This window comes from Chamaea fasciata, unplaced genomic scaffold, assembly GCF_029207755.1.
Source record: "Chamaea fasciata isolate MVZ Bird 193981 ecotype frontalis unplaced genomic scaffold, bChaFas1.0.hap1 SCAF_6, whole genome shotgun sequence".
NCBI classification, from domain to species: Eukaryota; Metazoa; Chordata; class Aves; order Passeriformes; family Sylviidae; genus Chamaea; species Chamaea fasciata.
Window position 1 is genome coordinate 11,433,785 of NW_027094091.1, and position 14,821 is coordinate 11,448,605.

The window sequence follows — 14,821 nt, forward strand, 5'->3', positions numbered from 1 at the left end:
GGCCTCCCATGGCGTCGGCGGCGCACACCTGGCTGCGGGACAGGTGCCGGGCTCCTCGGCCGATGCTCCGGCCCCCGCAGCCCGGACTCCTCCCGCCCCGCCCCCGCTCCCCCTGCCCGGCGCGCCGGGGGAAGCGCCGCCCGCCGGGGAAGGGAACGCCTGCGCGGAGGGGGGCGAGCGGCGGCCGCCGCCGGGCGCCATCTTGAATCGCCTCAGCGCCCGCCGAGGGGCGGTGGGGCGGGCGGTGGTGCCGGCTTGGCCCCCGGCGGCGGAGGCGCCCCGGGAGCGGGGCTGTGGCTGCTGGTTCTGAGGAGCCCCTGGAACGGAGGGAGGGGGGGCTGTGGCTGGGGGCGCTGGTTCGAGGAGCCCTGCGCTCGGCGGGAGCCGCTCTTTGGCTGCCCGGCTCTGCAGCCCGTCCCGCGTTACTGCCGGGTCAGCGAGCGGCCCTGCCGTACCCGGGGAGAGCAGGCGGGCGGGCGGGCTGCGTTTAGGGGGAAAACAAAAAAATTCACTGGTTTACACGTGTAGGCTACGGAAGGTGCGGAGGCATCATGTGCAGGTGTGTCCTTCGCTCTGTAGAGCTTTAGCATTACGCCCTGCAATGCCAAAAGTGGAGGCTCTAGGGTGGTAATTGCCATTTTCGTATGTGTGTCCATTCTCTTCACCTTCCGTCTCAAAGTGCGCCCTTTTGCCGTTCACATGGTGGAGCTGTGCACACCCTGCTCTACCCCCACACTGAAATTCCGAGCAGTCAGCACCTGACAGGAGCAGAGCTGTCGTGCTTCCTCATAATCTGTGAAACTCGGCACTGCTTTATTTTTCTGCAAAGGTCAAATGTTTCGCACCTAGAGTCGGTGATCAGGTCTCTACGGTGGTAAGCTAAAGCTGTCCCCCATCTGAACCGAGGGTATAAGTTCACTCTCGTCACCTCGCACCTCTCCTGTCTACACTGGAGCTGGAAGTGTGAGGGCAGCAAACACAGAAATATCTGAACTTGTGTTGGTGTCACTGGTTCGCTATCAAGCAGTGCAAACCCATGATTATTCAAGCTTTGATACGGGCAAGTTACACTTGAATGAATTGTGAGAGGCTGAGGTAAACCTGTATAGAAGTACTTGCCACCATGACCCTGTTGACACCAATTACATACTGTAAAGATAGGAATTAGATCATTATGAAACTGCTCTGAAAAATCTGCCATCAATCACAAATTATACTTCTGCAGATAGTTTGTTTCTGTGACTCGATCAGTCCTTAGTCTGCTGTGTTTCTAAGATGGGTATCAACATAAAATGATTTAAGATTGGCACCAATTTCTCGTATCTTCTTTTGAAAATTACTGCTATCTCTGTAAGCTTCCATATTTAAATAAAGGTAAATAAAAGCAAACCAATTTTGAGGAATTATAAACTTGTTTATATGCAAGAGATTTTTGGAGCATATGCTGTCACTAATTCCTTTTTCTGTATTAACTTTTTTTTCTTCTATTTTTGAGAGCGGGAATCAATTCCTTTATTGGAGCAACCAGAAGTGAGTACTGTCATCGTGATGTGTCATTGTACCCTAGATCAGTTGTTTGGTTCCCAGGGTAAATAACAGAATGAAAACAGTCAAGAATTCTCTAATTCTGCAGAGTGCCCACACAGGAAATAATGATTCTCCCAGCTTAATATGATTTACGCTGAAGAAACTATTAGAAAAACCTGCTGTAGAAAATCTTTGAGCGGTAGCAGAGCATATGGAAAGTCTCAGAAAATGGCAGCCTAGTCAATATTAAAACCACACCCCTCTATTGCACATGAATGGCTGTATAACTCCTAGGAAAGGGGAAGTAGTATTTCTGGTGGTCCTGAGCTATAACCAAAAAGTGGTTTGCATTAGCAGTTAGTATCAGTCTGTTCTGGCCCCCTCCATCCCAGATGAGGTAAATTTCTGTCTGCAAATGTGTATTGTTACTCCTCTGTATGGGGAAAAGCTGAAGGGTTCACAGTGTGACTAAGTAGTGTCACACCACTAGCTCTGCTGAAGTGTGGCATGTGCTAATTACTAAAAGGAAACAGAACAGGTACTGCCAGGTACAGGAAGTATAAAAGCATGAATCAGTGCAGAGGGGACCTTTAGCACCTTTCTTTTGCAGTAGCTGTGCAAAATTTAAAGTCCACACAGAAGGGCACACAGAAATCAAGCCTTCCTGTTTAAACATGAGGGTTGTCAATAAATCCTCAGAAGTGTGGTAAGTTAATTGTGGCACTTAATCAGCATGGTTATTATCAATCTTCTGCCACTGATTCAGGGTCAAGTAAACCTGTAGAATACTTAATTTCAAAAATTATGTTTTGTTTAAGAGTGTCTTGCCTGCAGCTATTGTGTAGAAATAAAATGTTACATAGAGCAGCCTCAAACTGGCAATTGGCGTTCACCTAGTGGGCAAAAAAACCTTCTACATGTCTAATAATAGACTGGTGCTAGAGAATTTAGGTTTTTTTAAACATTCTGTTCAAAAGCTCTGTCATACAGACTCACATTCATGCCAGCAGAGTTCGATATCCCAGTTTTATGGTTATTCTGCAAGAAAGCATGAAGAGTTTGTGCTCTGTTCTGTCTTGGTGATTTCTCCAAAATAAAAGTACTCCAAATACCAGACCTTCCTCTGTTTCATTAGAGCCAAGGAACAGAAATGCAAGTTTCTGTCATACTTCTTATGCCTGTAGATGTGGGAAAGCATTCTCTGCTTAGGCTTTCAGTTCTGTTTTGAAGCTTCAGCAATTTTGTAATTGATACAACTTCAAATTTACTTTTTTATGAGCTAGATGAGAACATCTAGATTGAATTTTCATTCATCGCAAGCCAAGTGTGATGCAGGCAGCTTTCAGAGCCAGCCAAACTGAACTTCATTTGAATCTGCTGTGCAGCTCTTTAAAGTCAGTAATTCTCTGTCATAAGCTAGAGGACAATTTAATTTTTTTCTTTAGTTAACCAAAGATTAGCATGTTGTGAAGGTACAACCATTGTGCATCGCTGAATGTGAGCTGACCAACAGCTCCCGCCTCCACTTGCCATCACTGTGATTTAAGGCAGTTCTAGGTCACCCAAGCCAGAGGGCAAGGATACCAAATGTGGCAGTGCTGGACACTCTGAGTTATTATCCATCATACCACGACAGAGAAGCTCTCTCTTGAAAGCAAATGTTAGCACAGACAGGAGACATTGCTCCTTTTCCTCCTTGCTTTACAGAATTACCTGTAGGCACAGTGAAATAACTCGTGCATGTTATATGGCACAAGGAAAGGGAACAGTGAATAAAGTCAGGTTTCTACTGACTCGTAGCAATGAAAAAGGTAATACTTCTGTGAAAAATTCAATACCTCAGAAGCAAATGGTGATGCTTTTGAGAAATGAATATTACGCTCTTCTACTTCAGATTCATCAGAAATTAATTTTGTTCACACAAAACTATTTTTGCCTGTATTTGATAGCAGTCCATTTTCAGCATGGCCACCATCTACATGGGCATTCCTACTAGAGGTAGACTATCTGAACACCACGCCATTTTAATAGGTTTGGGATGAATCAGGAACATCTGGAGAACGTGCCAGTTGATTATCCCAAAAAGCTGCCTCTTCCTATAGGAACTGAGACCTGAAAAAGGATGAGGAAGCTTGGTCTATAGCTACCATCACTGTTAACCCTTCTGTTACCATTTGGTAAGAATAAACTGAGATGGTTCCCTTCCAAGAGGTGGCAAGAAAACAAAGAGCAGGAAAGGCAGGGGAAGAGCGTGAGACTTTCCAGCATGTTTGAACTGATACCACTGAAACACGATGCGTGACAAGATTGTTTCTATCGCTGTCTACAAGCTGTTTAGGAAAGACAACACGAGTAATGAGGTGTGAAGCAGTAAAACTATATCAACTAAAAATATTACTCTTTGTTTAATATCTCAGAATTGCAGAATCCTGAGTGCTCGTAAATCATTGCTAACAAAGCCTCCATGGTACCTCTGTTACAGATCTTCACTCATCACTAAATCATGCCAGAGAAGGAAACATGGTTGTTATTATGCACAGCTGCATAATGAAAAGCTGGAGTTCTGTAACATATTTCTTAAGTAAGCACAATTTAAATTATGTTTCCAAAGAATCCAGATCTATTCTCTAGTAGTTGCTGACATGGAAACATCTATTGGAACTCACTAGGATGAAAAAAAAAAAGTACTGGACTAAAAATCAGTTGTTGTCTAGACCTAGTAAGGATGAATGAAACTAAGTAACATTCAGTTTTGGATGGTAACATCCCATTATTATATTTCCAGGGATCTGCAATGCTTCAAAAAATTTAGTATTTTTGTACTGAATACAATTACAGGAAAATGGTGGGAAAGTATTTAATGAATGACATGAATGACAACTTAGACTTCCTGAAGAAGACTTTGTTGTCAAATAGATGAGGACTCCAGAGTCAAATGAAAGAACTCCATTGCAGAGTGAGGACAATTAGAAGCCAAATATCAATCAAAAAATTGTAAATTATGAAATGTAAGAAAAAAGGGGAAAAAGGCAAAATCCTACTAAAAGGTTATTAAACATAAAGGATGTTCTTATTATTCATTATTGTACAAATGAAGTAACTGCAAAAATGAAAAATTCAACACCAGTTTCTGTCCCGTATCTGTAAGGGATCAGGCTGGCCCATCCCAGCAGGTAGAGATTAATGAGACAAATTATTCTTTGGACAATAGGCCTAAAGAACACACAAGTTGTAGTTTTTTTTCAAACGTGGGATCAATAAAGGAAAAAAAAAACTACACAGTTTGTGTGGGTCATTACGTAATTTCTGACACATTTGTCTAATATATTCCTAAAAAATCTCCAATGGTGGAAATGGCATCCCATTTTTTAGGCAGTGTATTTGTATTATGTATTTGCTTTCAGTACTGCTACTGTACTGTACTGTTCTTGGCTTGAGCATTTCCATGCTACAAACAGGAAAGCAGAGATGAATGTGAAAATGTACTCATCTATGCTATAATTTTAACAGTATTTTTAACTGGTGTGATTGCTTAGAATGGTTTTAGAATTCAAGAATTTGAGAGCTCTCAGTTTTGAGTCAAGGAGAGTTGCTGCTTCTCCTGTGTCTCTGCTTGCTTGTAGTGAGTAAAAGAAGGCCTGTGCAGAAATGATTGGCAGTTAACTCTTCATTAGCAAATCCCGAAATCTTTATGTGACAAGCAGTTGTAGCACTATTAAATGGCTGGTACTGCTGTTAACAGAAGGCACCCTGCATCATTACTGAGGGACGCAGAGACTTTGTACTGCTTTTGCAGCCCCTCGTCCTTGGATTAGGTGCAAATCCAGTAATGACAGACACTGTCCTTCCAGAATCATTTGCCCGAAAGAAGGCTGTCAGGGAGAAGGCAGCGTCCATGGCAACCTCTCACCTCAGCCTCTGTCCTCACAGTTTATAGGTGAAGTTGTTACACACGGATGAAGTAGGGCAGGAACACCAGTGTTTAGTCACTCAATGGCTTTTTCTCGGCAGCGTGGTGGCCCACTGCCAGCTCTGTCAGCTGATTTTTCCTGCTCATTCCATTATCATCCCATTTGAGCAGAGATAGACCATAAAGTTGATAAGCATTTGCATGTAATACTACATTTTGAGAGGAACTTGAACAATGGAACAGAAGTCTTACAGTAGGAAGCTAAAATGTATCAGTAAAGACTCCTTTGTCCCAAACCTCTGGAGTCTTTTTGCTATTAGTTTCACAGGTAATAAAAGAAAATTATGTGAGATGCTGTACGTGAAAGGTAATGACTAATTCATTGGGGATAATACTTAACCATGCTGGTCCTGGCAGGGAAAGAATGAGTTACTGTGAAGGAATTCTGACTTTCCAGAAGGTTCACTGCCTTCCCATGAATTTTCACATCAGACACTCCCACGAGGGCAAAGTGTGACATGCATTTACAGCCAGCCTGTCTTACCACTGACAGATGCACTTGCTGCCTAGAACTATACAGTGGTAGTTTTTGCATGGCAGGAGCATTGTTTACACTGGAAACTAATTCTTTACAATATGTATATTTAATATTAATTCAGATACAGAAATTGAAAAACCTGGCTGATGAAATGTAGTTGTTTTATTAAGTATCTTCTACAAATGCAATGAATATATACTACTTCTGGTGTATTTAAGAAATAATTGAAAATAATGCGTGGCTTTAAAAGTTTTAACTTTTTAAAAAAGTATTCACCCAAGGACCTTACAGAGGGACTCTTCCATTATTTCCAAGTGTGTCTTTCTGTATTGTTTTCACTGAACTTCTAATTCAGCAGAGGTTGGAATCATCCTGCACAGAATCCCAGGTCACTTTGGCTGCAGACTTACAGCACCACAATGCACAAGGCTCCACCAAGTAGAATGTGAGCTGTTGGAGCTTTTTTTTTCTTTCTCTGAAAGGAGGTGCAGCCAAGGAATGAGGAAAGTGCACTGTGTTATTATAGATGCAGTTTTTCTGTAGGTAGAAGGAAGATACTAGTTACTTGATGGCTGAACACAAGTTGAAAGCAGAAATAGAAATCTCCTGGGTTAGATCCCATATTACATGAAAGTTCTGTAACTAATGTGAGAGTGGGTCTGGGTTTGCTTGGGTTTGATTTTTTTTAAGGGTCTCATGTTTTCTAAACATGAATTTGTCATTATAAATTAATTTCTACAGAAATAAGGTGTGGACAAAGCTCTTTTTTTTTTTTTTTTTTAGAACATATGCAATGTGTTTAATTTTTCTACATCCTAAAAATAGTATAAAAAATTACAGCAATGAAAAGGACTCCAAAATTAGGTATGTCATGCTATTTCTCCAGAACATTCAATGCTTAACTGCATGTTGTATCTAAGTTATACACGTTAGCCGAAGAAAATGAAGACACATACACACACCATCCAATTGTCCTTTTATATTTTTATTCGGTGTTAAGTAACTCCACAAGAAAACAAAATCAGTTACTCTGGTGTACGTGAAATCAGAACAATACAACCACTTGAAGCAAAAAGTAGAAACAAATTTCAGCCCAGGAATGGAAAACTGATACTTCAATGCTATGGATATGCAATGCGCTTCATCCCACAGTGCGGTTCAGCGTATGCCAACTTTAATGCTGTTGTTGTTGTTGTTATTGTTGTTGGTGTGTGTTTCTATCCATATAGAAAAACTAAAAACCACACTTCAACTCTCACTGAAAGCCTTAGAGCTTTAGCCATTAAACTATGAAAACAAGTAAAGACAATTTGTTATTGCCCAAGCTCAAGATTGGATTTTATTTTCCTCAAAGGTGCTGGAATCATTACATGCCACAGTGTAACTATGAGCAACACCTTTGTTACTTTTGAGCCCTTTCTTACCAATGAAGAAGCTCTAGCCAGAATTAACTGAGCTGAAGTTTGTGTTTGAAATATGTCCCCTTGGTCGTTTCCTTTTCTCAAATGAAGTTCTATTCCATTCTTCACTGTAGTGATTTGAAGAATTTGTGTGTAAAGTTCTTTTTTCCTTTCATGTTAAAGTTAACTAGTTTCAGTGCAGGTGCTAAACAACCTCTCAAGGAAGCTCCAGAAGAAAGTAAAATATATAAAAATCTATTCAAAGTCTGCAAATAAATTAAGAAAAGAAACTGTAAAGTGTCGAAAGATTTGCTGTATGAATACAAACCCTAAAACATAGTCTAAGAGGAAGAGGACCAAAAGAAAGTCCTCGGATAAGGGCAACCAGGCCAGTTTTAGTAAGGATCTCACCAAATGCGTTGCACAAAGACTGGCATGGCTTCCCAACCATGGATTTAAATTCTTACACTGTCAATTGAATAAAGGCAACAAAACCCAGTTACTCAGAAAGCATTTCTAGCGCAGAACATATTTCAAAGGCAGTTCAGCTCACATTTCAAACAGCTATGTTTCTTGTGAGGTTTATTGCCTGTCAAAAATAATGGTGAAGCTTTTCAAGTCAGTATTGGACTTTCTGCACTTCCTGGTGTTATACACATGCTGCAATCGTGTAGACTAGTTAGTTGTTGTCATTTTTTAAAACTAGGAGCTGGTAAAAACTTAGAATGTTTAGTTTTGCAAATACTGCTCCTCCTGGCTTATACATTTTGCATAATGTGTTAAAAGCAGAAGGAGTTGATAGTCTTGTACAGATGCAACTTGACGATGTATTGACTTTCTAAGTTAACAAAAGAAAATTTAAAAGCAAGTCACATAAAGCAACAATCACTACTGCAATCACACATGTATGTTTTAAGTCATCACCTTCCCTACCCCCACCCACCACACACGTAACTTGCCCCACACATTCTCTCAGAAACACAAAATGAACTACGAGATTTACTAAATTACAGCCACAACAGCAGCTAACTGCAGCAGCCACAGGATTTCTTTCAAGTGAAGCACTGACCCTTTGCATTTAAAACATTGAACACTCTGAGCATTTTAGAGAGTTTCAGTCATTCAGGCTCAAGTTCAGTTACAGGATGCTTTTGCAGGTTACATGAATGCCTTCATCTGCAACAAGACAACATTCTCATTACTCATTAACAAAATTCACAACAATCCACACATCACCCCAGTGGTTTATTATTTTTGGTGTTACTTTTTGAACTTCTGCCCCACACTGGCAAATTGCTAAAAAGGACAAAAAAAAAAAAAAAAAAAAAAAGAAAAAAGAAAAAAAGAAAAAAAAAGAAAAAAACCCCACATTGCCTCCATACCTACAAAAAATCCTTGGCTTCTCCAGTTAGCAAAAATACAAACCATGGTATCCTCAGTGTTGGTTTGCGGGAGGGGGGAATCATAGGATAGAAAACACAGTTTCTGTAAGTCTCTAAAGCACAACCCTGTTGTTCCTACTTCAAAGTTATGAGATTTACTGAATGAAGACTGGACAAGTCATTCATGCTTTTCTCCTGCATTCAGAAAGGCACTGATAGATTACAGTGTTAAGTATTTATCTCCCAGTTCTTAAAGAACAAAGCCTAATGTGCAGAAAGCTGAAGTCTCTGAATAGCAGAAGTAGTTGTAGACACTGCGATGCTAAGAAGATCGTAATAGTGGTAGGGCTACAGTTACGAAAGAAAATAACTGCAATTAAGATGCAAAAAAGCAGTGGTACTACTAAGACAAGCACATGCACATCCATTCTTGATTTGACAACACAATCTAGTCTAGTTCAAATAGCCAAGAATTTAACAGTATTTTTTGGGAAAAAAAATCTTCAACAGGACAGCTGTGTCCTCATCTATAAAATAAGCAAGAAGAGAAAGATAAATACACATCTGAATCCATTAACTGAAGAGGAAACTCAAGTTGTTGTTTTAGAGCTACAGACCCTCAAGAAAGATAGTTTTCCATCTCATGTTACTTTTCAACCATCTGTTCTACTCTGCAGTTTTTACAGTTGAGTTCGAGAAAAAAGCTCCTCCTCACACGGATCAGCCCATTCGCTTCCACCTTCTGAAGCTGTGTCTTCAGAGCTGGAGCTATCACTGGAGTAGATCTTCTTCCTGAAGCCATTTGGTTTTGCCTCAGCATTTATATCATCTGCACATCTTGCTTCATAAACAGAAGAAACCTAAGGATTTAAACTGACAGTGTTGATGGGGAACAATAAAGAACATGCTTGCTTTTCTCTGGGCTGGGAGGCTATATGGTTTTGTAGTTGTCCAAGAGAGATGCCAGGATTACAGGGCAAGTCCTCCTCTTTCCTGACTTAGTCCACTATGTAGAAAGGACTGCAGAACAGCAGGGAAAAAAGATGGGGCTTTTATTATTTTTTCCTATTCCTTAATTTTAGGATTTGCACAAAACAGCAAGAGAATCAAAAGCGAACTCAGGATGTATCTTTATCACAGTTCATGTCAGAAAAATTACTGTAAAAGTTATCTCCAAAACTTGGTAGTAAGTATTAAATAGTAAGAAAACACAGCACAGATCTGACTAAACTTCAAGCAAATGTATTTTAAATATATTTTCATCTGAATGAGTAAAGCTATAGCAAGCATGTCACAATGTTAAACTAAGCGCTATCATGACTATGAAGTTTAAAGGTATATCAGTAAATACATGTGTACATGAACTTTTTTCCCTAGAAAAAAAAAATCTGGGTTTTTTTGCTTGTAATGAGGACAGTATTCAGCATATATTATCTCTGTCCCTCTAGTTACTGGTCCTTTCTGCCCTCACAGTGCACTTCAGCTCACTCTACACTTACTGAAATTAGAAGTTCAAGGAAAAGAAGATTCATGTTTAACACTCGTGACAAGCAAATGACAAGCATTCCCAAAGGAAACTGGCTTTGCTTATCTACTAGAAGTACAGCTGTTTGTACAAAGGGTTGTAGTCCCCAAAGCACAACACCCTGAGGAACTTTCAGAAGGATGCTCAAGATGGAGGTTTAAAAACAAAGAAAGAGAAGAGAAGCTTTTGAAGGTTTTTGCAGGAATTTCATTTGAGGGTAGACTGAGAACTGTGATGAAAGGAAAGATGCAGTAGCCCACCCTTAGAAAATAAGTTAAAAACTTCCTCCCCGAAACCATTTACAAACTTACCATATTAAAATCTAAAAGATGTTCATCATCATTGGATACTTCCTTTACATCTGCAAGTTCTCCTACACCATTTTCTCCCTTGGCATTTGTATAGCATTCTTTTATTGTTTTTGTGGGGGTGTTTCAGATGCAAAGGAAGAAAAAACAGAATTGAGGAACACTGTTATTTACATTTACCATAAATTAAAGCATCCAGAGAAGTATTATTGGAATTCACACTCTATGCCATGTAAATTCTGTGCTTGTGGGGGTTTTTATGGTCTGACACCCATTAAGAAATCAGCATAATACCTCACGGAAGCTTCATTAAAATCCTACCTGGATAACTAATAGTCAAAGAAGAAACTACTTAGTTAATGAAAACACCTAAAATACCAAAAAACAAGAAGTACTTTTTTATGATAAATAGTTCAGTACATTTTTCAATTCTGATATTGCATTGTGTTCCACTTCACTCCTATTTCTATACCCATACAGTATAGACTGAAACAGTAGCCTGATCCTCACTGAAGCTCAAAAACCCCAGTTGATGTGAATGGCAGTGATTTCTACTTACCAGAGTAAACTTACATATGCAATATCAACAACTATCATGTAGACAGGTACACATGGATCACATGCATCGACATCCACATATAAAAAGTACCCATACTGAAAACTGGATACAGAAAAAGGTTTGTGGAAGAGTAACATCAGCTGTGAGAATAAAGTCTCGGTCTTGTTTAAAAACTGAGTGGCACAGAGCAAACCCTGGCTCTGTTGTCCCTGACAGACACCCTGGCTCTGCATCGGCAGCTCCTGGGCTCGGCCGCGTTCCCCCCGCGCCGGGGAAGCGCTGCCGCAGTGACGCGCGCTCGCCGCCAGGGGCCAGCACCGGCCCCGGCACTGGCACAGCCCTGGCACTGGGAACGGGCCCGGCACCGGGAACGGCCCCGGCCCCGGGAACGGCCCCAGCACGGGCATGGCCCCAGCACCGGGAACGGCGCCGGGAACGGCCCCGGCACCGGGAACGGCCCCAGCACGGGCATGGCCCCGGCACCGGGAACGGCGCCGGGAACGGCCCCGGCACTGGGAACGGCCCCAGCACGGGCATGGCCCCGGCACCGGGAACGGCCCCGGCACCGGGAACGGCCCCAGCACGGGCATGGCCCCGGCACCGGGAACGGCCCCAGCACGGGCATGGCCCCGGCACCGGGAACGGCCCCGGCACCGGGAACGGCCCCGGCACCGGGAACGGCCCCGGCACGGGCACAGCCCTGGCACTAGCACGGCCCCGGCCCCGGGAGCGGCCCCGCAGCTCTGCAGGGGGACCCCAAATCCCCCGCTTTGGGAAGACTGATGGCTCTCGCTAATGTGGCAGGCTCCGAGCGCCGATCTGCTCTTGCACTGTGCACAGTTCTATAGGTGGGAGTGAAGTAAAAGCTAAGATGCTCTTGATAGTGACCCAAACTGCCCTGACCACCAAAGTAAGGCTGTTTCACAACCAAGAACACAATTTAGTCGGTTGCACTTAAAGGTGCGCTTTAAAAATAATAACTGGCTAACCTACTTTCAACCTATTAAGGAACCAGGTCTCTGATCTAAACTTTCTCACCCTGGGCCTGTACCAACAGAAAGCACCAGAGATCCTGTGAATTCACGACACAGAATGATCTTGTTTAGCTTCTTGCCTTCTCCCCAGAAAATGTGAATTAGTATGCAGACAAAAAAAGCTGCCTGGATTCTTGCTGGTCCGCTGAAAACCTGGGCTTGAGTCAGTTGCCAGATGCTACAGATTCCTGGGAGTGCTGGAAGCACACCTGCTTCTGATCACGAGCAGCCTGCCTACTAAGACTGAACTTGCTCTCTGTACAGGACAGAAAAATTCCCAGACTGTCAGTATGAAAGAAGTGGCCAAGTGGCAAATCCCTCTCCTTCCCAGTCTCAGAGATTCCACACATTCACTGAATAACTGGCATGTTATTTACGCACACCCATAAAAGGTCATCATCATGTTTTCACATTCTTATGGATTTACCTACCTAATAAGTATTTTTCAGGATGAAACATTAAAAAATGTAATAAAGTGTTTTCATAATCAGAGATTTTCTGTTTATTTAATTTCAAGCTTTGGCATTACGTAAATTTGTGTAAATGTTACAATTATTTTAAAACCATTTTCTTTTAAGACCCATTTAGAATCACACCAGAGGTCTACTCTAAGTGCAACTGAAGCATCCCAGTTCTTTCTAAGATTACAGAATATTTTGTGGAAGCTTACTGGTGTGGGTTTTTTAAATACAGACAGTAAATCCAATTCATCTGCAGCAATTCCAATCCGTAACAAGGAGCATTTCAGTCTAACATGGGTGCAACAGCAAGTTAGTTCTAACAGGCAGAGGTGCTTACCTTCACACTGTGATGCAGGAAAAAGGGGAGAATAGAGCGCCTTTTCCCACCAGCACTGCTTTTCCTGGCTGCCACTCATTCTCTGCAGATTAGTATTCAATATAGGAAAGTGTTTAGACAATAATCACACTTCATTTTGCCAAAAATAATATACTTATATGTAAAGGAGGAAATTCTGGTATTACAATGAATTTTCCTAAGTCTTAAAGGTCACACTGCTCAGTTTGTAACACTAATGGGAAATGACTGTCAAACTGCAGCGGAATATCCATTCTCTGAATTACAGCCAATATGAACTCCATGCTGGAGTTCATACTTTGGCCACACAGAGTTAAACAAATCCAGAAAAAAAAAATTAATTCCAGCCCTACACTTTATAATCTAGATAGAGCTACCCAAGAGATGGAAGTACAGTGAAATGTTAGCCAACATGACAAACAGTTCAGTGTAAAACAAAACAGAGAAGACAGCGAACAAAAAGTGGCAAAATTTCATGTTGAAAGTTTGGGAGGATGAATTAGCAGCACTGTTACCATTGAAAGAACACAAAATTAGAGAATTATGTGTCAACATGAGGAAAAAGAGGTTATGAGGATGATCAATGGTTTGTCTTTATGCTACAAGTAATCCATTCACTAAGACTGCCAAAATACTCTCCCTTTCCCGGTATTTTAATGCTAGCATAATTTTACCATAGGCCTTTCCTTATGACATTGATGGACATGGCTAAAATAGCAAGGGCTTGCCACAACAGACACATCCCTGGTTTCATGGCTGCACCTGAGGTAACCCCATTAGCCTTCAAAAGATTATGCCACCTTGTAACATCCTCTATAGATATGAGAATGATGCAAAAAACAAACAACAGTGCAACTGCCTACAACAAACATTACCAAATAATCTTCAACACTGACTTTCTAGTCAGCTTTCTCCTTAGTAAACTTGAGAATGTTTAAACAAGGAAGATCAATGAGCATCCTTTTGTTCCTCCTTAACCTGCTATAGAACTACACACCCATAGAACTTAAACTTACAAACACTTATTCCACAAAGAGAAAACCCTCTCAAACCAAAGGAGTGAACTCGAGAGTGCTGTATTTAGAAATATGTCCTAGATTCAACTTATTTGAACTTATCCATGCTGGTTTCCTGTCATAAGACCCAGGAACAGTCTTTTTGGAACCACCCTCCAAAGATTCAAACACTTAATTCCAGAAAAGGGGGCTCTTAGGAACTTAAACCATCAGATGGTGTCTTTTTTTAACATTAAAAAAAAAAAAAAAAAAAAAAAAAGAAGCAGGAGATCAAGGGTATAAGCAGGACATGGTAAGAAATAAGTGCATTTACAAATACATTCAATCACGAAAGCCTCACTCTGTGCTGATTAGATATTGAGGCATCTAAACTCCACAGGCACAGTGCATTATTAACTTCAAAGTCTCTCCCACTGCTGCTGTCACACCTGCACTTGGGATAAGCTGGATGAACCCCAGCAGCTACAGGCAAAGCCAGCTTGAGTCTGGCAGGGCACAACAAGCTGCAGCAGCCTTGCTTCCTGGGCTGAGGCACCAGCAGAGCTCAGCACCTGCTCTGGGATGGCTCTGTGACTGAACTGGCACTGGCTGCTTCAGCCCCCTGCGCTTCCATCACAGCCCCAACACCTGAGAGCCGGGGCAGGTCACACACAGCTCCCAGCTCAGTGCTGAATTTTTGTTTGGGAGGGGATACAGGACACTTCTAATGTCCATTTTATACATCTGCAGAAGAAAAGGGTTTTTTTTCCTGCAGTTGCTTAAGTGTTTCCTAGAAATGCAGTCTCACACTGTGAGTTTTTTTGTCA

General features: G+C 41.7%; 1 protein-coding gene across 5 annotated transcripts in view; it reads right to left on the reverse strand.

Moving 5' to 3' along the window:
- Positions 1–6,944: 6,944 nt before the first annotated feature.
- Positions 6,945–14,821, reverse strand: part of KIAA0232 (KIAA0232 ortholog) — a 48,449-nt gene continuing 40,572 nt past the window's right edge. For 2 of the 5 annotated variants that reach the window (XM_066185414.1, XM_066185416.1), the window contains exons 6-8: positions 12,982–13,063; positions 10,594–10,691; positions 8,697–9,617 (exon numbers count right to left, since the gene is read on the reverse strand). In XM_066185414.1, the coding sequence (XP_066041511.1) occupies positions 9,438–9,617; positions 10,594–10,691; positions 12,982–13,063 (360 nt within the window). In that variant the 3' untranslated portion in view covers positions 8,697–9,437. The other 3 variants (XM_066185418.1, XM_066185415.1, XM_066185417.1) reach the window with 3 other exon arrangements.